The 26,497-nt window shown below is 35.9% G+C and overlaps 3 protein-coding genes, 1 long non-coding RNA gene and 1 pseudogene across 4 annotated transcripts; 2 read left to right on the top strand and 3 right to left on the bottom strand.

Moving 5' to 3' along the window:
• Positions 1 to 71: 71 nt before the first annotated feature.
• On the top strand, positions 72 to 3,848 carry LOC132055807 (protein CHAPERONE-LIKE PROTEIN OF POR1, chloroplastic). Its single transcript, XM_059447804.1, has 5 exons — positions 72 to 320; positions 486 to 571; positions 1,373 to 1,755; positions 3,359 to 3,435; positions 3,555 to 3,848. The coding sequence occupies exons 1-5, from the start codon at positions 262 to 264 to the stop codon at positions 3,703 to 3,705; spliced, it is 756 nt and encodes a 251-aa protein (XP_059303787.1). The 5' UTR covers positions 72 to 261; the 3' UTR covers positions 3,706 to 3,848.
• A 500-nt stretch (positions 3,849 to 4,348) lies between these two features.
• LOC132058159 (tetraspanin-8-like) lies at positions 4,349 to 6,692 on the bottom strand (annotated as a pseudogene).
• A 5,289-nt stretch (positions 6,693 to 11,981) lies between these two features.
• LOC132055804 (enolase 1, chloroplastic) lies at positions 11,982 to 17,116 on the top strand. The gene is made up of 7 exons (XM_059447802.1): positions 11,982 to 12,635; positions 13,686 to 13,993; positions 14,423 to 14,577; positions 14,664 to 14,981; positions 15,811 to 15,957; positions 16,059 to 16,109; positions 16,744 to 17,116. The coding sequence occupies exons 1-7, from the start codon at positions 12,217 to 12,219 to the stop codon at positions 16,807 to 16,809; spliced, it is 1,464 nt and encodes a 487-aa protein (XP_059303785.1). The 5' UTR covers positions 11,982 to 12,216; the 3' UTR covers positions 16,810 to 17,116.
• Positions 13,781 to 14,432, bottom strand: LOC132055806 (uncharacterized). Its single transcript, XR_009414652.1, has 2 exons — positions 14,310 to 14,432; positions 13,781 to 14,235 (listed from the first exon to the last, which is right to left on the bottom strand). It is a non-coding gene; the product is annotated as an uncharacterized LOC132055806 (long non-coding RNA).
• On the bottom strand, positions 17,002 to 24,773 carry LOC132055805 (plant cysteine oxidase 3). Its single transcript, XM_059447803.1, has 5 exons — positions 24,557 to 24,773; positions 21,693 to 21,844; positions 21,056 to 21,218; positions 18,283 to 18,483; positions 17,002 to 18,155 (listed from the first exon to the last, which is right to left on the bottom strand). Exons 1-5 carry the CDS (start codon positions 24,711 to 24,713, stop codon positions 18,031 to 18,033), a joined length of 798 nt encoding a protein of 265 aa, XP_059303786.1. The 5' UTR covers positions 24,714 to 24,773; the 3' UTR covers positions 17,002 to 18,030.
• Between the last annotated feature and the right edge of the window lie 1,724 nt (positions 24,774 to 26,497).

Genomic DNA, 26,497 nt, shown 5'->3' with positions numbered 1-26,497 from the left:
TGAGGACCAAAATTGGAATCAAAACATAACCCGGGGTGCACAATGCACACCCAGCACAATCGAGAGGCCACTAGCTCTTCGTATTTTCCCCACATACATAATCGAAAAGCTTAGCAACAAGTTCCTTCCTTGTTTCAAGTTCCACCTAACCGGAGTTAAATCCCATTGGCCGGCAAGGCCTCTGTGGAAAAAATTGTCTCCTCAATAAGCTCAGTTCAAAAAATCTAGGGTTCTTTTTCTCAATTGGAGAGGGCAAATTTCATGGCGACAACTCTCATCGTTAAACCTACCCTTTCCTCTGCTTTCCTCGGCCAAAAACTGTATGCCTTCTCTTTTCTTTTCCATGTGTCTTCTTATCCTCTTAGAGGAATTGTTTTCTTGTGTATTATAAGTTGTATTATGAACATTTGGGATCTATTGATTTGTTTTTTTTTTTTTTTTTTTGGTGTGTTAAAGTTCATACTATTCGTTTACGTTTGTGCCAGTTCGAGTAGAGGAAATTCAAAGAGGTCAACACCCTCTGGTTTGTTTCTAAGGGGTCCAAGATGTGCTGCTGATACCGCTTATGGAGGTGGGTTTTCTAATACTCTCTCTTGTTTCGATTTGTTTGTCTGGTTTTGATTTGGCATGAAGTTTAAGAAAGTAAGAAGAGTTTTGAATCTTGTGGTCTTACATTAAAGATAATATAGATTGTATGCAAATACCCTTTAATCTTGTGGTCTTAAACATGTCATGTGGAAAGTTGGAATTAAAGAGTTGCCAAAAAAAGGAAAGAAACATTCTTTTTTGAACGGACTAAAAAGGACAGTAAGACAAGGAAATTGAAACGGAGGGTGTCCTAATTAACACCCATCAAATTGAAAATTCAATTGTGTTGACGCTACATTTGGGGATAACTGTGAGAAACACTAATTGATGAATTTTAGTAGTTTTAGTTAAATAACTTAGTGGCCCGGTAAGGATTTTGGGTTAGTGTTGAAATTTGTGTTACAATGTTATAAGGGGCTTAGGCTCTTGGTGCTCAACAAGCTGATCTGGAACAAAGTATTTAGTAGGCTAACTTTATACTTGAAGAATTTCAGAGATGGAAACTGTAAATTTCTCTACTCTAAAGCACAGATATATTCTGAAGCCTTATTCTTTTACTCTGTGCGAAATTAATGAGAAAGACCGTTAAATTTTTTCACTTAGATAACTTCTTTATGTTTCCAATGAGTGGTAACGAGAGGGAAAAATGGAAGTTGAAGTAGTTTTTTCTTTTGGCTTGGGATACTTTACATATGTATATTGGATCGCTGGTTCTTTTCGAATTGTTTGATTTACATGCTAGCATCAAACTTCTGGTGTGATGTTCGCAACTTGATTTCTGAAGGTAACATTCCGAAGTTTTCTCGAGCGAATGTTTGGGACCCCTACAAACGTCTTGGAATAAGTCGCGATGCCTCTGAGGAAGAAGTTTGGAGTTCACGCAACTTTTTGTTAAACCAGTATGCCAACCATGAGAGAAGTGCAGAATCCATTGAAGCTGCTTTTGAGAAGATACTAATGGCAAGCTTCATAAATAGAAAGAAGACAAAGATTAACTTGAAAACAAGGCTAAAAAAGAAAGTCGAGGAATCTCCGCCTTGGGTTCAGAACCTCCTCAATTTTGTGGAACTTCCACCACCTGTAATTATTTTGAGGAGATTATTCCTCTTCGGATTCATGGCATGCTGGAGCGTGATGAACTCTGCTGAAGCTGGCCCTGCATTCCAGGTTTGTCCTGTCTCAATTTCTTATCCATGATAAGTCTTCAAAGCTCATTTGCTTTCCCAATACCGGTAGGAGATGGAAGGGCATGTTCTTATGGCCACAGTGTGGCTTCTTGCAATGTGCAAATTTATTCCAACATAAATTTTATAGCTGGTAAAGAGCTGTACAACATTTGACACCATTGTCATTAAAAAAAAAGGTCTATATGATTTTTTCCTATCTGCCTAAGCTTTGGCGGGCAAAGTTAGCAGGTAACCTGTGCTGGTGGGAGATAGCACAGTTCCTGTGGAATAGTTGAGGTGCGTGCAAGCTGGCTACAGCGACGGCATTAAAAAACAAATTGGATTATTCACTACTTTCTAAAGCATTAGTTTGGCTCTTAGCTTCATGTTGTTGATAGTGTTTCTCTGCTGCGTTTGTGGACTATACGTGTATGCCACATTTGCAAGCCCCTCCTGCCTATCAAACCAAAAAGTAGATAAATATAGAAAAGATAAGGAGACTTTACTGATTAAAAAAAATAAGGATATCCAACACAGTATGCGAACAGAATTCAAAAGTCAATGTTCTTCTGTAAGTAAAGAATTATAATCTGATCGTCTGCAAAAAGCAAAGAACTTATTTATGAATATTATTCATCTGACTGTCCCTTGGTGCCTGGAATGTCATTGCACTAAGATAACCTTGTTGAACATCTTCATTTGTATTGCCCCATTTTCAAGGGACGAAGGGATGGAGGGGGCATTGGCCACCTTTTGGTACCGGTTGATTCCCACATCCGTTAGTATATGAGTTGTAGTCTTGTTATATAGTTCTGGACAATTCTCACAAATTGAGCTGGTTGTAAAGTTAAGTTAGGCTTTCATTTTCTTGTCATAGTCAGACCCATACTTGGTGTTGGGGCACTCTTTGTTGTATATTACTCTATGCTCTAGATGTCTAACCCTAGGCTTGCTAGATTCTTATGTTGCTTAAGTATATGAATTGTAGTCTTCTTTGTGCTAACCACTAGAGCTAGTTTTAGGATCGGACTAAGATTCATTTTCTTGATAGTTACGCTTCCAAACTCAATCAAAGGGAACTTGAGAACCTTTTAAACAATTATGTAATCGGGGACATCTTTCAGCAATCCTCTCTCCTCCTGACTCTGGCTTTCACTATAAGAAGGGTCTTGAACTATAAGCACCATGTATTTCCGGGGAAATGGAAAAAAAAAATGAATGAAGGAGCTGGAAGGGTCAAGCAGATCAGGAAACAGAGCAATATTAAATAAAAAAGACCACCTTCAGCCCTCTAACAACTACTCGGCTTTCTCAATATCGCTCTTTGACTCCATAACAAAGTAAAATCCAAACACTATGAAGTGATGTAACAGTTAATCTCCTATATCATAGTTGAAAATGCAGACAGTTTTCAAAGTTTGATCTGCATTTAATAGTGCACGGCTTGTATTGGGCAGCTGTGGATGGTATAGTGATTTGGGTGCTTTCGTTCTGGATCATCTCTTCCGATATTTTTATGACTTGAGATAATTGGCTCCAACAAGCTTTTCAAATTTTATATAAATATATTCCAACTTCATTTATAGAACTTTTTTTTAATGCAGGTAGCTATATCTTTTGGAGCTTGTGTGTACTTCCTTAATGACAAGACAAAGAGTTTAGGTAGAGCTGCTATTATAGGGTAAGTTAATTGGTTTGTCTCAGTTTTGACAAACCAAAAAAAAAGTTGCTGGTTTCTAAATTTCAGTATCATCTTCAGATATTCCACTTTTATTACTAAGCGTGTGCCTTTTATGTCAGATTTGGAGGCCTTGTGGCTGGTTGGTTTTGTGGTTCACTGTTGGTTCCTATGATTCCTTCGTCCCTGCTGCCACCAACATGGAGTCTTGAACTATTAACGTCTCTCTTCATATATGTTTCCTTGTTTCTGTCCTGTACTTTTCTCAAATGAGACTCTAGAGAACATGTTTTGCTGCGGCAGTTTTGACATGTTGCATCTTGCTTAATTCATGGTGTTCCTTCAATACTTTGTACCTCAAACTAGTTATATGGCGATTAGAAATTGTTATCAAGCTAGTAGGAATTAAGATCAAAGTTTATCCTCCCTTTACTCTTTGACTTTTCAAATGATGTTTTAAGTGGAAGAGCTATATACGTAGTCAGGCTCCTTGTTCATCTTTTGCCAACTTAAAATAGAAACTTAGTTGGGGGAAACAGTTCCGTTTGTTGCACCTGCTCATCCTATTGGTTCCTTCATCGTCTATTCCGCCCCAAACCCAAAACAAGAAAGTAACATACAATACAGAAAGGGTATAAACATCAACAACAGCAAAATCAAAGAATCATGCCACAAAAACACATCCACGAAGCTTTGTGAAGTAAATATAATTTAAGAAAATGATGCTGAAAGAAATCAATAACAACCTGTGAAGCTCAACTATACATGAATAGACCTATAAGCAGCAACTTCTCACACCAAATATAAAACACATATAAGAAGTTTATATATACAACCTAGATGTAATTGTTGGTGTTATATAGAATTTCATCCATCAATCATCAGAGGACTCAACACAAGGAGGAAATTGGTAATGTAAAATGGTAAACCTAACAGAAGTACAGTAACTAGACAATCAATCAACACGAAAAAACACTCAACAAGATTCTCTTATATAGGACTTTGAATGCATTGCAATTCCTTTAAATTTTGGGTTCAAAAAAAACACAAAGAATAAACACATAATTAAAACAAATCATCATTGTAACTAACGATGAAAATAAAAGAAATACGGATTAAAATAGTGGATTGGGAGGGTTAGGCGGTCTGGCAGGAAGCTGTCTTGGCGGGTTTGGATGAGTTTGGGTTACTTTTGTCACCCCTAGGTATCCCTTTGATTTGTTGCTTCTGAGAGCGCAACAACCAACACAGTAAACAAAAAGGACTAGAAGGAAGAGGCCAAAGTTGACGAGGGACAGTTGCTTCCAATCTTTCTTGATGTTGTCAAGAAATGCTGTCTTGCATGATTGACAGTTGAAACAGAGCTCTGTCTGTCCATTGCTTCAAATCTTGCAGTCATTGTCTGCTACGACCGGCCCTGTTTTGGGCATGGTCCAGTAGGTAGCATTGTGGAACTCCAAGCCGCAGTAAGTGAGTGGCTTGCAGCAACTCGACTGCATGCATGAAAAGAAAGATTAAGTTACATGTACTAATCCCTCCGTCCCAATTTATGTGGGACAATTTTCTTTTTAGTCCGTCCCAAAATAAATGTCATTTTTCCTTATTTGACAACTATTTAATGGCACCATCTCTATTTTACCCTTGTTGGGTCCCACTTAACTTTAAAGATGTACTTATTGTGAAGAAAAATCAACAAAAGTAGGCACTAAAGTAAGGACAATTTGGTAAACATAATAAAGTCTTCTCTTATTTCTTAAACTCTGTGTCCGGTCAAATGGTGACACTTAAATTAGGACGGTGGGAGTAACATATTGGAGTAATAACTATTTTTTATTTTATCAATGGACTTTAACATGTGCTAACAGATTAATTATCATTTCTTAACAGATTATAAAATATCACTAATGCTAATCATAGAGATTTATTTGTAATTACTTTATGACGTTCAGACTCCACTTTGTGGGATTTCACCGGCTATTGTTGTTGTACTTTATAAGTGACATGGCTGTATAAATTCTTATTATATCATCAATACATTTGAACTTAAAATCAGCAAGAATGAGTATATATCCATTCTTTTCTCCTTTCATTTATATCAATTAGAAGTAAGAAAAACTGTGGATGAAGTCATTGAGAAATGAGACAATGAATAAAGATAAAATCACGAACCTGAGTAGCAGAGAGACTATATTTGTAAAAATCAGCCCCTTTGCCAGTAGGTAAACGCTGACAAAATTTGCTATCAACCAAACAACTCTTTAATCTCCTCCCAGTTTTCTTCCTTCACCACATACTTCTACAACCACTTCGCGTAATCTCCAGTCTTGATTTCCTTATAACCTCTACCAGATAAAGCTTTGCTCACGTTTTTATTTGTGACCAAAATTGAAAACACCGTGAAACAAAGCAATCCCACAATGAGCAAGAACAAGAAGAACAAATATATATAGAGGATAAAACGAGACTTGGCATAAGGACCCAACCAATCCCAAAACTGAAACAACAAGTAGACACACTCCCACTATCAGTAAAGGCTTCTGTAACACTTTCAGGCAAAGCGTAGCGCTGTCGTTGATATGTAACCAAATTGACAACCCTATAGCTGCCAGAGAAGCTACTAGTGTCACACAGTTAAGTAATGCGATGATGAAATTGCTTAAACGGACCATCTTCCTTTTTTTTTCTTTTTGGATGAATGGATTTCGAAAATTGAAAAAATAACTGATGAATTGTATATATAAAAAAAAAATACTACTGTAGATGTCTAGAATCTGCAAAAGTGAAACCCCTGAAATGTTATGAGTGTGAATAATGAGAACGAAATGCCATTGTTTCCGCAGCCAACGGCTAATACTTAATATGCATTAATTTGTTACTATTTACCCCTCATGCTGGAGTTATTTACGGAAATGATATCTCCTGGACAGTTCATGAGTAGGGCGTGGGCCGGATTTTGATGGTTTTCCTGCTTACAGGAACTCCATTAGCTTATTTCCTTTTTCTTTCTTTTTTTCTAACTTTATCCTTTGATCTAATTTCGTAAATATATAAATTTTATGGGGTTAAGGTCCATATTAAATTTGGCTAAATTTCTAAATTTAAGAAATGTCAAATCCAAATCAAGATGAATAGTCTTAACATGCGGCTTCTTTCATCAAAGATAGGTCTGAGCTAATTTTCTAAATTCAACATCAATTTAAATTAAAGTCCAATTTTATTTGGGCTAGTTATTCCGGGATTAGTTATTCCACCCTCAAGGTAGGATAAAAAAATACTATAATCCCAGGATAATTAATCCCTGGATTAGTTATCCTGAGTTTTTATTCCAACCAAACGTGAGATAAGGCGGCACTAAATTTTATCTCAGGACTATTTTTACTTATCCATCATACCAAATGAGCCCTAAAAAATGGGTCTATTTCACTATCCAAGATCCAAAAGACAGTTCATCTTAAAACTCAATGTAATGTCGCATGTCAAATTACGTGACACAAGTCAAAATAAAGTAATATGGGATCGATCATGCCATATGCAGAGGGGGATTAATTTTAAGGTCTTTAGTATTGAGCCTATTATATTTTAAAGCTATTAGTTCATATCTACTCTTTATTGCAATTTCTATAAATAAATAAATTTACACTTTGTGCCCAAGCATGCCTAGTCAACTCAACTTGTCAATAAATACCAGCACGCCAAGCATATAGCTTTAGCTTGTCACAGAATAATTTAGTAAAATTAATTTGTAGTTCAAACTAACCAATCGCGAATGAGTTTGTCCTTATACTTTGTAGCGTCAACCTAGTCATGTGGCGATTAGAAATTGTTATCAAGCTAGTAGAATTTAAGATCAACGTTTATCCTCCCTTTACTTTTTGAATTTTCAAATGAAAGTGGAAGTATACACGTATCAGGCTCCTTGTTCTCCTTTCGCTTATATTACCTTGCTCTCCTTTCGCTTACCTAAAAGACTAATAACTTATAGGGGAAAAATAGTTCCGTCAGCTGCACATGCTCATCCTATTGGTTCCTTCATCTTCTATTCAGGCATTTTTCTGTTCTGCAAGATTATCAAGTCTCTAGAATGCGGTATATGTACAATGCCATATATAAATTAGAACAACAAAGTATCAAATGCTCCAAGTTAAACATAAGACATAAGTGAAGACGGTAATAAGCAAAAAATATACATGAATGCCTATGCCAAGCCAAACTCTAGTCATCAAACAAATAAATCATTAGGAAATGTAAAGTCTGGGTCGCCTTTGGTGGGAAGCATTTTATCTCAAAGTGGAACTTCTTGGCGCGAATCAGAATTAACGGGGACTTTGGGTATAGAACACTAGGTGAAAAACCCAAAAAAAATGAAATGTAAAGAACTAATATGGCTAGCTCATGCAAGTAAGGGTTTGTGCTGAATGCATCCCCTCTTTGATTTGTTGTTCCAGAGAGCGCAACAGTCAATGCAGTAAACAATGAGGACGACAACGAAGACGCCAAAGTAAACTCGACTGCACAAACAATTCTTGTATTATAATCTCGGCATAACTAGATCATAAACCAAACGAACCTTATATCATATTCATAGGTGTAGGAATCTAATAGCTCAGTTGGTTGGCTACCTGAACTCTCACCTTATTGGTGAGCGTTCGAATCCCCACATTGTAATCCCCTTCCCCTACCCCTATGTAATAAAAATAATTTTTTGAAAAAAAAAATATATATTCATAGGTAATCTCTGATCTCTTAACTTTGACCAGTGGAGCAACGCTCCACCTTAACCTGATGATGAACCACAAATGACTGAGATTGTGGAACTTATAAACGTAAAACTTAACAGCTAGTTTGGATGGTTATTACATAGGAGTATCATTTCAAAATATACTATATTGTATTATTTTGATGAATACATCATTGGATAGATTGTATCGTTTTATGTCGTTTCTAAATATCACGCATCAGAATATGAAGAATAAACTTACAAGATAACAAAGAAAAAGTAAAGTACGGTTTTGTTAAATTGATTACGCAAGGGTAGGTCAAAGGGTAAAATAATATTATTAAATAGAAAGGGCAAGACGAAATAAATAAGAGTAATAATGAGATCACACCAAATAGATCTTTACATAACAACAAATATGATGCAACAAACTTTGAGCAACAATCAAATTGAACAAATACTATTGTATTAAAAGTATCAATACGATAACTTACAATGGGTAACAACCATCCAAACAAGCTGTGAAACACAGATAACAAATAGATAAACACAAGTTAAAATATCTGTAGATGAATGGGTAAAGGCAAATTAAAAAAAAACAAGAACCTGATTAGCAGAGAGGTTATATTTGTAAAAGTCGGCGCTTTTGCTAGTAGGTAGATGCTGACAGAATTCTGTATCAACCAGACAGCTCTTAATCTCCTCCCAATTCTGTTCATTAACCACATATTTCTGCGACCAGTGCGAATAATCTCCAAACTTGACCAATAGCTTTTGGCCGTTCCTTAAAAAAGCAGCCTATTTTAAAAAATACTTTTTAAAAAAGTATTTTTAGCTAAAAGCAGTTTGTGTTTGACCAATTAATTTAAAAAAAAAAAACACTTTTGACTAGCAATTAGTGTTTGACCAAGCTTTTAAAAAGTGTTTCTGTGTGTCAAAAACTATTTTTTTAAGCTTCTGAAAAACTGCTTCTGCTACTCCCCAAAAGCACTTATTTTCTCCCAAAAGCTTGGCCAAACACCTCACTTTTTTTAAAATAAGCACTTATTGAAAAAAGAAGTACTTCTAAAAAAAAAATAAGTTTGGCCAAACAGGCTACAAATCCTTATAGCCTCTACCAGACAGAGCCGTGCCCACATTTTCATTGGTGACCAAAATGGTGAAAACGGAGAAACAAAACAATCCCACAAGGAGCAAGAACAACAAGAACATATATATACAGAAGACAAACGACTCGCACAAGGAACCAACCAATCCCACAACCGAAAAAACCAATAGAAACAATCCCAGGGCCGGCTCGACCATAAGGTCAATAAGCAATGGCCTGGGACCTCGACTTTTTGAGGGACCCATTTTCCTTATAAACTATCATATATGTATGTATTATTAAATTTTATTTTCCAACTTTTATTATTTTTATTATTAATTAAGTATTCTAATTTTGTATAGTTTTAATATGCTTTCCTTGCGCTGAGTATAATTTTGAGTACACAATATCCTACTCAAAACCCCACTTGTGGGATTACGCTAGGTATATTGTTGTAAATATTCCAATTCCAATTTTTTGAAGAATTAATTAAATCCCAAAAAGAAGCTCCTGATAGCTATATTATCAATTGAAAAGAATTTGTTAGAGCAAATAGATTATAAAACAGTATTTAATGACTTCACGTCTAAAAAGCTAGAAAAGTAAACTTTAAATAATAATATATATAATGATCTTTCCTTTCTTTGAAAATAAAATAAAATTTAGGGCCTCTCTGTGAAGTTTGCCTTTAGCCCCCGATTTTGTCGAGCCGGCCCTAAATCACAGTGTCAGAATAGCCCTCTCCAACACATTTTCGCAAATACGTAACTCTACTGAAAGACTTATGCATATGAGAGAAACCGCTAGGGTACAAAAATTAAGGAATATGATTATGGAGTCGCTGCTTACTCGTCCCACATAACTCCTTTTAGTTAAGAGCTGATCGATAACTAGGGAGTACTAAATATTTTTTTTATCAGATGCCCAGAATTTGTGAAAGTAAAATCCTACCGATATAATTTAAACAGACCTATCTAACCAGTAACCAAAGAGATTAATATCATTTTAGAAAGACTCCAAGAAGATTGAAAACCTGTTGTGGAGTTTATCTCCTCTTTTTATATTTATCCTTTGATTTATTATATTAATCCCGTAAATATAAGAACATTATGGAATTAAGGCTCATCTTAAATTTGAATAAATTCCTAAACTTAAGAAATATCTTTTTTTTTTTTTAAAAAAAAAAAAAAACTTAAGAAATATCAAGTTCAAGTCATATGACTTATTTAAATTCAGCAAAAAAAAGTCTTTATTTGTGCTAATTTATTTAGTTGGGCTTCAAAAGATGAATCCATTTCACTAATCCAAGATTGAATTGATGATAGCAAGGAAGGGATAACGAAAGACACACCAAGCAAGTTGAAGGTAAACTAAAGAAGCTCTGAAGAAATTCATTCAAAGCTTAATTTTTTATATCTCTGATCAAAGTTCAACAAAATTCAAGATTTGACATTTGGGTTCAAATCATGGGTTGAAACAAAATTCAAGCCAACCTATTCAATCAAACTCAAAATCTATCAAGTTCAAGATCAAGGAGTCATGAATCTCAAATCCTATTTGTGACAGATGTCGAAACGTTCATGAAACAAAATTCAAGCCAACCTATTCAATCAAACTCAAAATCTATCAAGTTCAAGATCAAGTTGTTGAGTCATTGAATCGTTATATGACATTATTGAGCCACTAAAAGTGACATAGATGAATATGAGGACATCATTTGTAAGATCTTGAGATGGTTTGATCATTACTTGATACATCCTTGAAATTGTAATCCATAGGATCACTTCGTATTAAATATTCATATTGTAACCTTTAATTTTCTTGAATATTTCAGACGTAAAGTTTGTGTTAAAAAAATCTTATATATGTCTAAAAATGAACAGTACCACTCAAAGGACAAGATTATCATATTTTATTTTTCTTTTTTAATTCACAAGTTATTTGAATAAAGTTTACACATTTATCATAGAATTAAAATAAGGTGATCAAAATAAAAATTTATTATATTATGTGATAAAAGGATACTCTACTAAAGTGAGAGATAAATTCTACAAACAATTATAAGACCAATTTCGTTATATGACAGTGAATATTGAGCCACTAAAAGTGACATATCCACAAGATGATAGAGATGTAGATGTTAAGATCAATACGTAGTTCATACAAGATTAGATAAGATTAAGAATGATTAAATTTATTAGAAGTTGCAAGTCTCATGCATTGAAAATAAATGAGATAAGATTACTTGAGATGGTTTGATCATTACTTGCGTTGACATACTTAATCTCTGCGCAAAGTCTATCGTATTTTGAAATACGAAACCAATGCCACTGAATGAAGACATTAAAAGTGTGAGATCCATTTGATTTCATTTTGAAACTTGAAATCACGGAATAAAATTATGTTTCTTGAGACAAAGATTCATCTGATATGTACAAAGTGTGAATTTGTATCTGATGGACATTTGGTTTTTCCATGTAACTTTGGTTTATATGTTGAAAAAATATTATATATATCTTGAGATTTTGATAAGTTTGGTAAATCTTTATAGAGTTCTTTTGTATATTTATACTTTCGGTAGAAATACTGATAATGGACAACGTAATTATATTCAAAATGTTACAATTCTTACACAATTCGACAGCAATTCTTCATTTTTTGCCCCGTCAAAGGTTGATTAAGGCCCACAAAACCAAACACTAACACTATTTTGTACACTCATATAGCCAGCCACCAACCCATTTGGCCTTTCAAGTCATAAAATAAAAATTCTCTTCCTGCTACTGCAACTACTAACGTCTCCTCCAAAGCACCTACCACCTTTCAAATACCATTTTCAACACCAAACTCTCTCTGCTTTCTTCGCCCTTCGGCGGACTTTCCTATAAACCCCTTTCCCCCATTTAAATAACCCCCCATAAACCCCTTCACTCTAAAAAACTCTGTCTTCTCTTTCTGCATTTCACACACACAAACAAACATGGCCTTAGCTCCAGCTCAGCTGTCTAACCCATTTTTTTCCACCAAACCCACATCACAAACGCCGCTTTTCTCATTACCCACCACCCAAAAGATTCAATCTCGACCATCCTCAGCCGTCCGATGCTCAGTCGCAGTTGCTACGTCAGCCACTGCATCAAAGGCAGCGTCTAAGGTGAAATCTGTTAAGGCGAGGCAGATCATAGACAGTAGAGGTAATCCTACGGTTGAGGTTGATTTGGTGACTGGTGATGATTTTCTTTACCGATCGGCTGTTCCAAGTGGAGCTTCCACTGGGATCTATGAGGCCTTAGAACTTAGAGATGGTGATAAGAGTCTTTATGGGGGTAAAGGGGTCCTTAATGCTGTTAAAAATATTAATGAATTCTTAGGACCCAAACTTGTTGGTGTTGATGTCAGGTAATTTACTACTCCCTCCGTCTCAGTTTGTTTGTCTGGTTTTGACTTGACACGGAGTTTAAGAAAGAATACTTTTGAATCTTGTGGTCTATAACTAAGAATGTACCAAAATGCCCTTTAACTTTGTAGTCTTAAACAGGTCATGTGGAATGTTGGAATTAAAAAGTTTGCCGTAAAAGGAGAAAAAGACGTTCTTTTTTAAACGGACTAAAAAAGAAAGTAAAACAATCAAATTGAAACGGAGGGAGTACTGATTTCACATTTCTTAAAAGTTAGGATTTTTATAGTACTTTACAATCAGAATTAAGGTCCTTATATGTTAGTAAGGGGTTGTGTATAATCCATTACTGTGTGTAAGCCAATTTGGTTTGCTTATTATACAAGGGGCTGAGTAAGTTTACATTTTGCTACTCACTCTTTATTGGTTGTCACTAAGCTGAAAAAGCTTAGGTAACTGCATATATGATTTTGGCGATAGTAATAGTAAAATTTGCTAATCTTAGCTTGGTTCAAGTTGAGGTAGGCAATAAGAAGATGATTGGTAGTATAACACACCAAGATATCTCAAAAGATCGATTAGTAGAGAATACTGGTGGTGGTATTGCTTGTTATGGTACTGCATTATTGCTTAATAATGAATGTTATAGGAAATGGGCTGCCTTTGTGTCTTCTTAGTACTTCTTTAGTTCCATCATATATGAAGGAGTTGACCGTGCATATAATTTAATTATTAATTTGCTATATATGATATATCAGCGATAGTGAAAAGAAATATATATCAAAATGATAATTGAAAAGTTAGTGTGATGGTGAAGATAACTCATTATCTTAAAATTTGAATAATTAATTGAATTTAGATTTGTCAAACTTATGAAAATTGTATAAACTAATATTAATGGAAAAGTGTCAAACATTTCGAGACATACCAAAATGGAAAGAGTGTCATATAAACTTGGAGAAGCTGAGTTATTGATATCGTGATATGCTTGCGATTTCTTTCTTCAACTCTGGACCATTCAAGTACGGCATTTTTCTTTTCTTCTTGTGAAGGAACCAGACTGATGTCGATGCTGTTATGCTGGAGATTGATGGAACTCCTAATAAATCAAAACTTGGAGCTAATGCCATTCTTGGAGTCTCTCTCAGTGTGTGTAGAGCTGGTGCTGGAGCAAAAGCAGTACCTTTGTATAAACACATTCAAGAAATATCTGGAACCAAAGAACTTGTAATGCCAGTTCCAGCGTTCAATGTGATAAATGGAGGGAGCCATGCCGGTAACAATTTGGCTATGCAAGAGTTCATGATTCTACCTGTTGGAGCATCCACATTTGCTGAGGCACTTCGTATGGGTAGTGAAGGTGAGAAAATAGTCTAAATATCTGTTCCTCCCGTCCTCTAAATCAGGAGTGAAGAAAATAGTATGAATAGAAAACTGTTTCCTCTTTCTTGGTTGCTATCTGTGTCACTTTGACAAAATAGTGTTGGTTTCAGTAAATCTGCATTAGAAGAAGTAAAACAGTAGCTCCTTATATAAAAAAAAAGGTAAAACAGTAGCTAAACTTATTCCGAGCATCAAGAATGCTGCTTTGTTCTGACGTACCTTTTGCTGTTCTCCCCCATGACCTGTAACCCTTGCATATTATGTGTCAAAGAGACTGCTTTGTTCTGAAGTACCTTTTGCTGTTCTTCCCCATGACCTGTAACCCTTGCATATTATGTGTTCTTCAAACTTGCAAAGAGTATCTTTTTACATAGTATTTAACTGTCCACACTTGATTGGAGAACAGTCTACCACACACTAAAGGGAATTATCAAAGCTAAGTACGGGCAAGATGCATGCAATGTTGGTGATGAAGGTGGATTCGCTCCAAATGTCCAGGATAACAGGGAAGGGCTAGTATTGCTTATGGATGCCATTGAGAAGGCTGGTTACACTGGCAAGGTTGACTTTCTTTTTGGTCTTGCAGTTTTATTACATTATTTTATGTTCGGAAGTTATGGGTTTTCTCATTGAAAAGAGTGGTGCAGATTAAAATTGGCATGGATGTAGCAGCATCTGAGTTTTTGACAAAGGATGCAAAATATGATCTCAATTTCAAGAAACAACCAAATGATGGAGCTCATGTACTTAGTGCTCAGAGCCTCTGTGAACTCTATAAGGAGTTTGTCAGAGATTTTCCTATTGTATCTATTGAAGATCCATTTGACCAAGATGATTGGAGCTCATGGGCAACATTACAATCTTCAGTTGATATTCAGCTTGTTGGTGATGATTTGTTGGTGACTAATCCAAAGAGAATTGCTGAAGCAATTCAGAAAAAGGCATGCAATGCCTTGTTGTTGAAGGTAAGGATATAAGTCTTTAAGCAACATACAAAATTTCTGTAGCAAAGCTGCCTTGTTCCATCAGTAGGCTTCTTTCTCTTTTCAAATGCTTAGTTGCACAAAGTTCTAAAACTTAATTGTATATAAATTAAAGAAGCAAAATGAAGTTATGTTACCTGTAAGGTACAATACCTTTGAGTTGATCCTTGACACTTATAAGCAAATAGCCTTAATACATTGACAGGAAGTAAAACAGTGGTGTGCTTAATTTGGTGCATTTCTCCGGAAAAGCCAAGTCTTTTCCCGTTAGGAAGACTTAAGAGTATTTAACTAGTTGTTTCCAGTTCCTTATAGTTTCAAAAAAGAGTATTTAACTAGTAGGGATTATCCTAGAAAGATCTTGGTCTGAACAATACAGTAGTAGTATGTTTATGAACCTTTTTGAATGAATGCATTTGTCATAAGACAGTATACTTCACGGCTTATGTCTTAATTATAGCTAAAAACTTGATGTTTACATACTTTTTTTATATGGTGTGGTTAAACTGAGTTCCCTCTTTTCGGGTGCGACTTGAAGCACTTGACTCGTTAGAGCTCGCATGAACTATATCACTTTGTTTTCATGTATAGTTCTGTTTCAAGTTTGAATGGGCGAGAAGGAGAAATTTCAGACATAGAAAAAAACAATTTATACGTTATCACGGGTCCAGTCCTGTTAGACAGACACACTGCATTGATGTACATAAATCCCTCCTATAAGATTAGGTGTGGAAAGTTGGTAGAGCACTCTTGGTAAATGAATGACACATGGTAGTGAGGGCTTGGCTCATCATATTTCAAATTGTTGCAGGTTAACCAGATTGGTACTGTGACAGAATCCATTCAAGCAGCACTAGACTCCAAAGCTGCGGGCTGGGGTGTTATGGTCAGTCACCGAAGTGGTGAAACAGAGGATAATTTTATCGCAGATCTGTCTGTTGGTTTGGCCAGTGGACAGGTACTCTCTCAACTTCCAGCTGTTAAATGTTGGTTAATCTTTTCCACCATTTTAACCGTCAGCAGCGTATTAATATTCTTTTAAATTCTCCCATAATGCAGATCAAGACGGGAGCACCCTGTCGGAGTGAGCGGCTGGCAAAATACAACCAGGTTAATATGGAACACTTTAATTACACTTCTTTCTTTGTTTCTTTCTTCTTATTTTTATTGTTGCAATTGCTCTTCTTGTTTTTGTTATTGCTATTTTTATTTGATTATTAATATATTTGATTTAGTACTCTCCTGTCTGTTCTCTTGTCACAGACAGAGAGGGGGGGGAGAGGGGGGGGGGGGGGAGCCTTGGAGCAACTGTAAAGTTGTCTCCATATGACCAATAGATCACTGGTCCTTCCATGGACTCTTCGGGATGCTTCATGCATTGGGTGCCCTTTGTTTGGTTTCTTGTCAGTGCTTTAACAACTTCTATTCACCTGCTGTTATCAATTTTTACCACTCAGTCTTGTCATTGCTTGGAAGATAGTAAGGTTTCTACGTGTGGATACTTATCTCCTTTGCAGATTGTAACATTCTACTATGGTTGTTCAATCTTCCTTCATAGAAGTACTTTCAATATATATAACGAAGCATCAACTGGATTTTATTGATGGCTGATGGCCCATTATGCTTTGTCTGCTCTAGATCTTCTGTGTTTGCTGATAACTTAGGATGATATTCTTCTACTTTTTCTTTTAAAAAGAGTTCCTGCTTGTTTTCGAGTGACTAAACGCTGCTATACTGATTGCAGCTTCTGCGCATCGAAGAGGAACTTGGAGATGTTCGCTATGCTGGTGAATCTTTCAGATCTCCTTGAGAAAGCAATCAGAAAATATCTTACTGAGACTTTCTTCAGGCCACACCTACTATAGATAAAAACTAAAGTAGGGAGAATCCAGAAAAGTTTTCCTTTTTGTATACTCAATTGGCATTGTTGTTTAGATATGTATTTGAGGATGATCAGGTAGACATTAGAAGCTACATCTGATCGACTTTTCATGTAGTTAAAAAAATAAACAAGTCTTTGATGTCTGTTAACTTTATTTTCCACAGAATTCCCTGTCTGCAGGGGGAGTGTGCTCTTTATCAAAATAATAAGGCCCTCCTTTTTCTTTTGGATGCCATGACAGCATTTATCTAGTTGTTGGGGGGATTAGTGGCCGGATACCCAGTCAAGTCATGTATTAATGAATACTTCGGTTTTGTCATTTTGATATATCAGTTCTCCAGATGTTGGACACAGAACTCTAATACCATTAAAACTTAACACCACAACGCGATCAACCAGAACAATCACATTACTGAGAATGAACTAAGCACGTCCATGACTATAGCACATGCTACCAGTTTTACTGGAATTGCATCAGAAAACTGACTATACTTTTCACCATAGTCCAAAGCTACTCAATAGGGTGATGATACTGGAAATGCGGGTTAGGAAAAATGACCATCTATCAATATTAGTCTTTTGTACGACGGTTCTCTGTTGGATGTAAATCAAGGCTTGGAATCTAGAGTGCAATGGACAGGATCCTATTCAATTATACGGTAGAATGATGTTGACAGTACCGCTGATCAAACCAACTTGAGAGTTGAGCCTAACAATACAATGTACTACAGTAGATCTGGATTCAAAAGACGAATTAAGAGTGATTGAAAGATCTTGAGTTCTGTGTAGATAAATAATTTTCTTTTTGGTCAGAGGAACAGGGAAACGGAAATTACAAGGGCTCATAAGTTCATATTGGGGCAAATACTTTGTTGACGTGTGGGTTAGCAGACCATGATCTTATGGAACTAATACAAACTACAATATACAAAGCGAAGGCTAAACTAATATATAATACTGTAGCATTTTCATGATTCTGACAATATGATACAGCAGCTATTTTGAAAATTTAGAAAAAAGTCAGTGATAATACACAATGGTCAAGCACCAATTACTGATTTATAGATCAATCTTGGGCTGGGTCACAGTTAAAGGACTCCATGAACATCCACACTCCATACTGAATCAATTGCAGGAAAGAGTATACTGCTACCTCTGGATGGGTGGACCCATGTACCTTCCCGGGCGCATGTACAAATCCTCTGGTGTATCTATCACAGCCAGCCATGCATACTCTTGTTCTTTTCCATTACCAACAATTTCATCTCCTTGTGCTGCAAATAGACATGTTAATCTCAATCCAACTATCGAACAAACTGAGTACATCTGACTCCAGTCGGAAATAGCTCAGGAATCCTTGAGAAAGACAAGGTTTCAAAATGAAAGAGGATGGACACTAACCAAAGCTGGAATAAGGATAATCATGGTAGTAGGTACATCTTCTACCAGCTGCTTCAAGATAAGGAGGGGCAAGAATGTCCAGAACCGCACAAGGTGTAATGGCAGTAAAACAGTGCAGATTCCCTCCACTCTTGGGATACAAAACAGACGTACCGTGTGGTGCAGTTACGACCTTATCAACTGCCAACCTAGCTAGTCTCACTGTCAAAGAAAAGCATCACTGTCAGAATCTACTGGACCCAAGCTTGACAGACCCCAAAATGAAATGGATCAAGCACTAGCAGATCCATTTCATTTTTGAAATGGAATGCAAAACACAATTAAGCTCGTAATTGAGACTTGAGCGGGCTTGCTGACCAAGTGTTGCCAAAACAAGAACTGGAACCAGAAATTTCTTGACCATCATTTCTAGATATGTTAAACATGATCAATACATAAATATGATGAAATGAAGAAAGGAAAACAGCAAAACACTGATATTTTTTTTTTACCTATAACAAAATAAAACCCAACTTACATGAACTCATAGTGCTGAAATACCGGATTCTCCAAAAATGCAAGCTCTACTAAAAATCAATAAGGCAAGACAGTTCTTTCATGTTAGAAGAATGTATCTCTCGTGCTTACAAAAAATTATTTTTTATTTCTCACAAAAAAAAAAAAAAAAAAAAAAAAAAATCCAATCCTCAAGAAAAAGAAAATAAGAAATTAAGAATCTCAGTTATTAATCCAGATTGCCATTTAGTAAATCAAATCTTGATTACTATTCAATTTGTCAAAGTGAAGATGAGTCTTGGGAATATACTCGGGATCAAGAAGTTATCATGGTACATACTGATAGAACTTAGAGGGGAGAAGTTATGGCGTTTAATACATCACTGCACGTGGTGGTGGTAGTGGGATGAGAGTTCCGCCAAGAAAGATGTATCTTCTGACAGTCTGCACGACATAAGTAGTGGGTAAAAAGCGAAAGTATAGACCCCATATATATTTTCAAAAGCAGAGGATGTACAGGCGGTTGCCTTGCCGCAACAACTAAGAATGGTTATGCTGTGTATCAAATAACGATGCATAGGAGCAGAACAGATATGTCATTAGAGAGAAAGAGAGAGGAGTAGTGGGTGTGAATTCTAGCCAAAAGGGAAATGGGTCACAATGGAGGAATTAGGCCGTTCATATACAAGGAGCTATTGCTCTGACATCAACGATGCAATCAAAAGAAATACAGACAAAAGGGACAGGTAAGTTTGTCAAAGTCGATGGCCAACTGAAGTGCAATAGAAGAATCACACAACCAAATGAATGGGGAAATGTACAAAATTACATATGCAAGAAATTGGAGATGACCATCTTTTATTCTAATGTGAAAGAAACGAAACATCAGCATATTCTGCTAGTATTTGGTCAATAAGGCGGTGCTGGGATCAAGTGTATGCTAGACTATATGCAAAATCTGCAAGTTCAAACAAGAATCGTAGAAGTATCGATTTTCCAATCAAATAAGTTGGTAAATTCATGGCTAAGTTTCAGTTTCAAACGGTGACCAAATGGTTTCAACAGGAAAGTTGTTCCAATCCAATCCATTCCATTCTTGAGGTCAATAAAGGTAACAAAGAATATGCCAGTGGCCTAGCACAACAAAACACTCTTTTCTCAAACATTTAAGCCCAAGAATGACCAGAATATTTTCAAATCCAGATAAAAAAACATTCTACATAGCTGAATATAGAACCGTTTTCCATGTTAATAATGGAAATCATTTGGAATACTGGATAAAGTCCACTAGACAATCAGTTTCAGCTGCCTCCAATTTCCACTTGCAAAGTGTATATGGTAATTGTTGCCATATACCATCCTCTTCTAACTTTTATCATGAATTTAAATTTTAAAATTTCAAAACAACTCTAATGTGCAAGAAAGTTAGTCATTAGAAACCTTATAAAAGAAATGTTTGTTGTTAAGAAGTAAGATGCTTTTCTCTTATCATGATGCTGCTTGCAAGAAATGAGGACATCTAAGTAACTCCATGGTACTAACCAGAGGCGGATGGAGCACTTTAAATTGGGGTTCAATTGAACCCCAAACTTTCAATGCGGGGTATAAATTTATGTGTAAAAATTTACTAAAATTACAACAAATAGTAGATATGAACCCATAACTTTAAAAATATAATGGTTCAATGCTAAAAAATTTAAAAGGTTGAACCCCTAGAGTTTAAATCCTAGATCCGCCTCTAGTACTAACAAATTTTCAAGTTCCCCTGAGCATCATAACAGCAACTGAAGACAGACCATAATGGGCACGGTGGAGTTGACAATACCATCAAATATCAGTGCCATACAAATTGGTGAAGCTAAAAGAAAGACTCGATCATATCCTGAACTTCTATGAAAGCAGCTCCTGCACTATTAGGACATCTGGCATTTTCAAAATTTTAATCATACAATTCCTGGACCATATAGAAACATTGCTGGATCTAAAAGCTCTCTAACATATTGCGGAGCCTTCGGCGGCAAGTGGGTCTAAGGTACGTTAATAGTTTTGCCTGCTTTGCCTAGAAAAGTTTTTATATATAACTAATGGTCGTGATACCAAGTCAACGAAGTGACTTCCGGCTACTTTATCATCCACCCCCACAAATATTTGGATTCTTTGAAATCACTTAGTGAGTACTCTAATGAAAAGAATGAGAATACTTTGTTTCTTTGGAAGCTGTCGTACCAAGAGAGGATTATAGAAGCACTTAAACACTTGAAGTTCGTTTAAATCTAACCTGTAGGATGACCAACACGTTCACTTTTCCTGATGCAAGCTGGCTCAACCCAATCATAACCTTTCACGTGCAAGGATCCATAGAGGACTTTACTCAAAACAGTCATTCCAGGATGATCATGCAATGGAATGACTGCAGAAGTTGGGAAACAAAACATACACATCTGCATTAAATGATTTCCACCGAATGAGTTTATCGTAGATATATCATAACGTTCAAATACTTATTTAATGAAAAACCACACATTTGATACTGATAGAAATAAAGCAGCAACGACATGGCGTCCATAGACGTCTTACATCTGACCATTAAAAGTTTGCTACACTATAACTTGAAGAATTAGTTTTTAACTATAAAGGTAGACCTATCGATTCAGGCTTTAAAGTCAGTGTATTTCAGAATGTTCAGTTAAATTTGTATGCTTTTTTTCTTAAAGGTTGGATGGTGGAGATTGCAAAACAACCCCTCATTGACATACAAATAGTGAAGAATGTAGCTTTGTACTTCTGTAGTACATCTCCAAAGGCTGCGTTGACACGACAATAAATCATTATCAAACAATAATCCAATGAGAGACCACCTAAATGCATTTGACAATATACATGCAACTTGCAGCTAAATAAGAAAAATATATTACTGTAAAGTTTTGACCCTCGTGTATATCCACATATGTTATCGGTTGAGCCCAGCGATCCACCCTGTTGAAGACATTGAATCCAAAAAGACCATGACCCCTTTCGTCCTCTAGGCTTTCATCTTTCACTCCAACATCTTCAGGTCCAATTGTATCTGGAAAAATGTAAAACTTCCTTCAATATGCAGTCTATGATACCATAAACCTTACCTTTCCTGAACTTCCATTTTAAATTCTTACAACAATCCCCATTACTTTCTTGTACACTTGGCACACTTGTATAATGATACAACAACAACATACCCAGTGTAATCCCAAAATAAGTGCCACCTTGGCAAAAAAACACGCCCATTAAGAAATCAATAAATACAACGTGGACTTCACTAAACTACCCCTGTTTATTAGATGATTTTTGAAAATCGAGCAATATTAAAGAGGACTACTTCTTCTTTATTTTTTTTATTTTTTTTGAGTCAAGGGTAACCATTTGTATTAACCTCAACTTAACACCTAAAAAACGTTAAGTTAAGAACTTTACAGAATCATACTTGCAGCAAAAAGTCAATGCCCCTATTCAAAAGCTAAAACTTATACATTGCCAATTAAATCTACCAATTCTCCTATATCCCCCCACAAAATCTGTTTACACCAAAAAAAAGAACAAACTAAGAGAATCCATCCTGATTTTCTGAATGGAACTGCGAGTATCCTCAAAATGTCTTGAATTCCTTTCTTTCCAGACTACCCAACCATATACAAGCAGGGATGACCTGCCACCAATCTTCATCACTATTTCTTTTCCCCGCACTTTTCCAACCGCTTAGAAGTCCCAATGTAGAACCAGGCATTACCAATTCAACACCCAAAATACAAAAGAACATGTGCCACAGATTTGTAGTTGTCTTGCAATGCAGAAATAGATGCTCATTGTTTTCACCTTCCTGCCCACATAATAGACATCTTGAACAAATCTGAAAACCTCTTCTTTGTAGCCTCTCATGTGTTAAACAAGCTTTCCTAATCACCAGCCAGACAAAACAAGAAACCTTCATAGGAATTTTTACTGTCCAAATCTCCTTCCATGGCCAGTTCACATTAATTTGACTTCTTTGGTTCAGATGCCAATAAACAGATTTAACTGAGAAGAGGCCCTTGCTATTCAATTTCCATCTAAGACTGTCTGATCTCTCAGTTAAACCACTAAAAGTTTCCAGCAGCTGTATCATTGAAGCAACACACTCAATTTCCCAATCATTAAGTGCTCTCCTAGAATTTAGATTCCACCCTTGCTGGTTCCACATTTCATTAATACTAGCATTACCTTGAAGACATATTGAGTACAGAACAGGATAAGTAACCTTTAGAGCCCGTTTGGATTGGCTTATAAGTTGGTCAAACCAGCTTATAAGTCATTTTTAACTTATTTGGGTGTTTGGAAAAAATAGAAAACAACTTAAATTAAGTTAAAAAGTGCTTAAAATAAGCCAAAACCAAGAAGTTGCTCAACCCCAACTTATTTTTTTTGGCTTAAAAGCCATTTTGGTTTGACCAACAACTTTACCCTTTTATCCCTTATATTTTTTGTTAATTGCAATACTACTTTTACTTCTAAAAACCCTTTAAGCACTTTTATCCAAACACATAACTGCTTATTTATAAAATAACTTTCAGCACTTATGCTTAAAAGCCACTTTTTTTCAGCTAATCCAAACGGGCTCTTAAACTATTCTAGCCAATCCGATGATCTTCCCAAAAAACAGTCTTTCTTCCATCACCAACAGAGATCTCCACCTTGCCCCAGAACTCCTGCCATTGATTCCTAATAGTTTTCCAGACACTACTACCATAGGGACAGTCAACCTCCTGTGTAATCCACTGATTCACCATCCCATACTTTTGAGCTATGAGCATTTTCCAGAGAGCCCTATCCTCTATGTTAAATCTCCAAAGCCACTTCTGTAAAAGACTTTTATTGTGAAGCCTCAAATTCTTTATGCCCAAACCACCTTGTTTCTTGTTAAGAGTCACTACTTCCCAGTTCACTAGATTAGCAATTTTTTTTAATCCTTGTTTCCTTTCCAAAGAAAGTCTCTTCTCATCCTGTCAATCTTCTTTTCTACCCCTCTAGGCATTGGGAAGACAGCCATCATATATGTGGGTAGAGCATCTAGTACCGAATTTATGAGAACCAATCTTCCACCTAAAGATAAGTATTGAGTTTTCCACCTAGCCAATTTTTTATCACACCTTTCAATCACATCATTCCATATGTCATTTGAGATGCTCTTCGCCCCCAAAGGCATCCCCAGATACTTTGTAGGAAGGGCACCTACCTGACACCCTAGATTAGGTGCCAAAATCTGCATATTATGTACATTATTAACTTCTTTAATACTAAGGGCATAGTTGGAAACACTTTTCAATCTTTGTCTTGAATTCCTACAGTGACACTTATTTTGGGATAATTTTTTGTGCTAACGTGACACTTATTTGGGACGGAGGGAGTATTACTATATTTGTGAAAAAAGATTGCCTTGCTAGTCATACAAGATTTTGTAAATCAACTTCCTTTATTAGCAGCTTTTTTCAATTTTCTGATAATCTGATCACTCTTTCATAGGATTTGGCAGCTATGCCTTGCACCAACAACCCACAAAAGGCCAAAACACCTACCTCCTCTGTAACCGACTTCATTCATCATAATCCACATCTAACATCTAAATTATGTACTTAAGTAACTTCATTTCCTCAATGTCCTACCTTTCTTTAATAAAAACGACGCTCGAGCTCCGCATTAAAACAGAAATTCTTATACTAAATGAAAATGTTAACGTTGAGATATAAGCAAAAGGGTAAAAGAAAAGTACCCAAAAGGGAATAAAGCTTGTGGATGGCTTGAGAAGAGGGTGGTGAAGTGGCAGAAGGCGTAAAAGTCTGCTTACAAAGGTCGTATAAAGCTTGAATGGAAGAAGCTGGACTCTTCTTCGTCATCCTGAAGAGCTCTCGAATTCTTTGCACGCACATTACCAAGTGTCCGGATTATCCCGTCACATGAAAATATCTGCAACTTATTAGATGCCTTTTGACATATTCTGTAACTATTGAGGACGAGAACATAAATACCAATAAAGTACTCATTTATGAAATTTTGTTCTTATTTTTTATTCTACAAAAGTAATTGGAGTAGTATCTCATTTGATCTGTTATATACGAGTAGTTTAGTTTCAATGATAAATGGAGTATTAACAATCGCATCTCAGGATTTGAAGTTTATGGGTTCTCAACTAGTAGCATCTGTTGTTATTGGGTTCTCGAATTTTCGAAATTTATATATTTGAAGGGTTTATTTTTATAAATACGAGTTCGGATAAAAGTTGTGGGTTCCTATGAACTACTTTTGATAGTGTGGATCCGCCTGATTAACATGAGAAAAACTTCAACTCTTGAGAAGATGATATTCGAATTGGAATGCGAAGACTCGGCATCCCCGAATCTTGGTCTTGGTCACGGGGAGTGAAATACGCGTTGTACTCTTTTTTTTTTAACCAAGTTTGTCCCATTGGATTTTCTTGGTAAGGTTTTTAATGAGCGGCTCTCAAGCGTATTAGTACATATGTGTACTCTTTTTCCTTCATTAGGATATTTTTTCCCACAGGGTTTTTCCTAATAAGATTTTAACGAGACACATCATGTAATTAATGGACATCCAAGGAGGAGTGTTATAAGTTGGATGCCCACCAAATACTTGGGCACCAAGTATGTGTGGCCACCAAGTTCACTTATTTCCTCCTATAAATAGGAGTGTGTTTTCTTGTATTAGAGACACCAAAAAACAAGAAGTGGAATATAAAGTTTCCCCTCTTTCTCTAAAGCTTTCCTTCTTTGCAATTATTTAGTTTTATAACACTCTCTAAGTAATTTAATGGACATACATAAGTAATTTAATATTTACAACACTCTCCTTGGATGTTCATTAATTAGATGATGTGCCTCATTAAAATCTTATTAGGAAAAATCCTGTGAAAAAAAGTCCTAATGAAGGAAAAAGAGTACACATAGTAACACGCTTTAAAAGCTACCTCATTAAAAATCTTACCAGGAAAATCCAAATGGGACAAAACCTTAGTTAAGGAAAAAAGAGTACAACGCGTATTTTATTCCCCCTGATTAAAGCATCACATAATTCTTGAATATGATGTACTTTCCGTCTTGTATACCCGACTTATCGTATCTTGAGGGAGTTAGCAGGCATTTGTGATCAAATCTACCAAATGATCATTTGACGGCTTGGTTGATGATGCGTCTTTATTCTTTAGATAGAGTTGCGTATAGTCGCCCGTATATCACCCATGTATTGTTGCGATCCCACGCCCGAAAACAAATTCTTGACTTGCTTTATATCGATTGTTGTCTCTCAATGATTTGACTGTCATGTAAATAACATGGTATAACAGTAATCCTTCATGGAAATAGATAACATATCTAGATCGAACTATTATGTCGATCAGATGAATACCCTGTATATCCAAAACACTTGATAATATTTGTTAGGATAAATCCATTCATGTCGGGGCTTTCATTTGCAATATGCAATTGATCCTATTTCAACATCTCTATATAAGAGAGAAATTCTATCATGCTTATAGTTACAACGAGACAGATAAACACATCAATTGCACAAATATATGGTACTTCAAGACCGATCTAATTTCTTATTTCTTCTTTTAGCAGATAGGCCAAAGAGGTAGAGGTGTGAGAATTTCCCCAGTGCGGAGGTATGAGAGGTTAGATATAGATAGTTTCGGAAG

The sequence above is a fragment of the Lycium ferocissimum genome, chromosome 5 (genome assembly GCF_029784015.1).
Source record: "Lycium ferocissimum isolate CSIRO_LF1 chromosome 5, AGI_CSIRO_Lferr_CH_V1, whole genome shotgun sequence".
In the NCBI taxonomy this organism is placed as follows: Eukaryota; Viridiplantae; Streptophyta; class Magnoliopsida; order Solanales; family Solanaceae; genus Lycium; species Lycium ferocissimum.
Note: the sequence above shows the minus strand (reverse complement) of the source record. Positions and strands in the feature narration are given on the sequence as shown.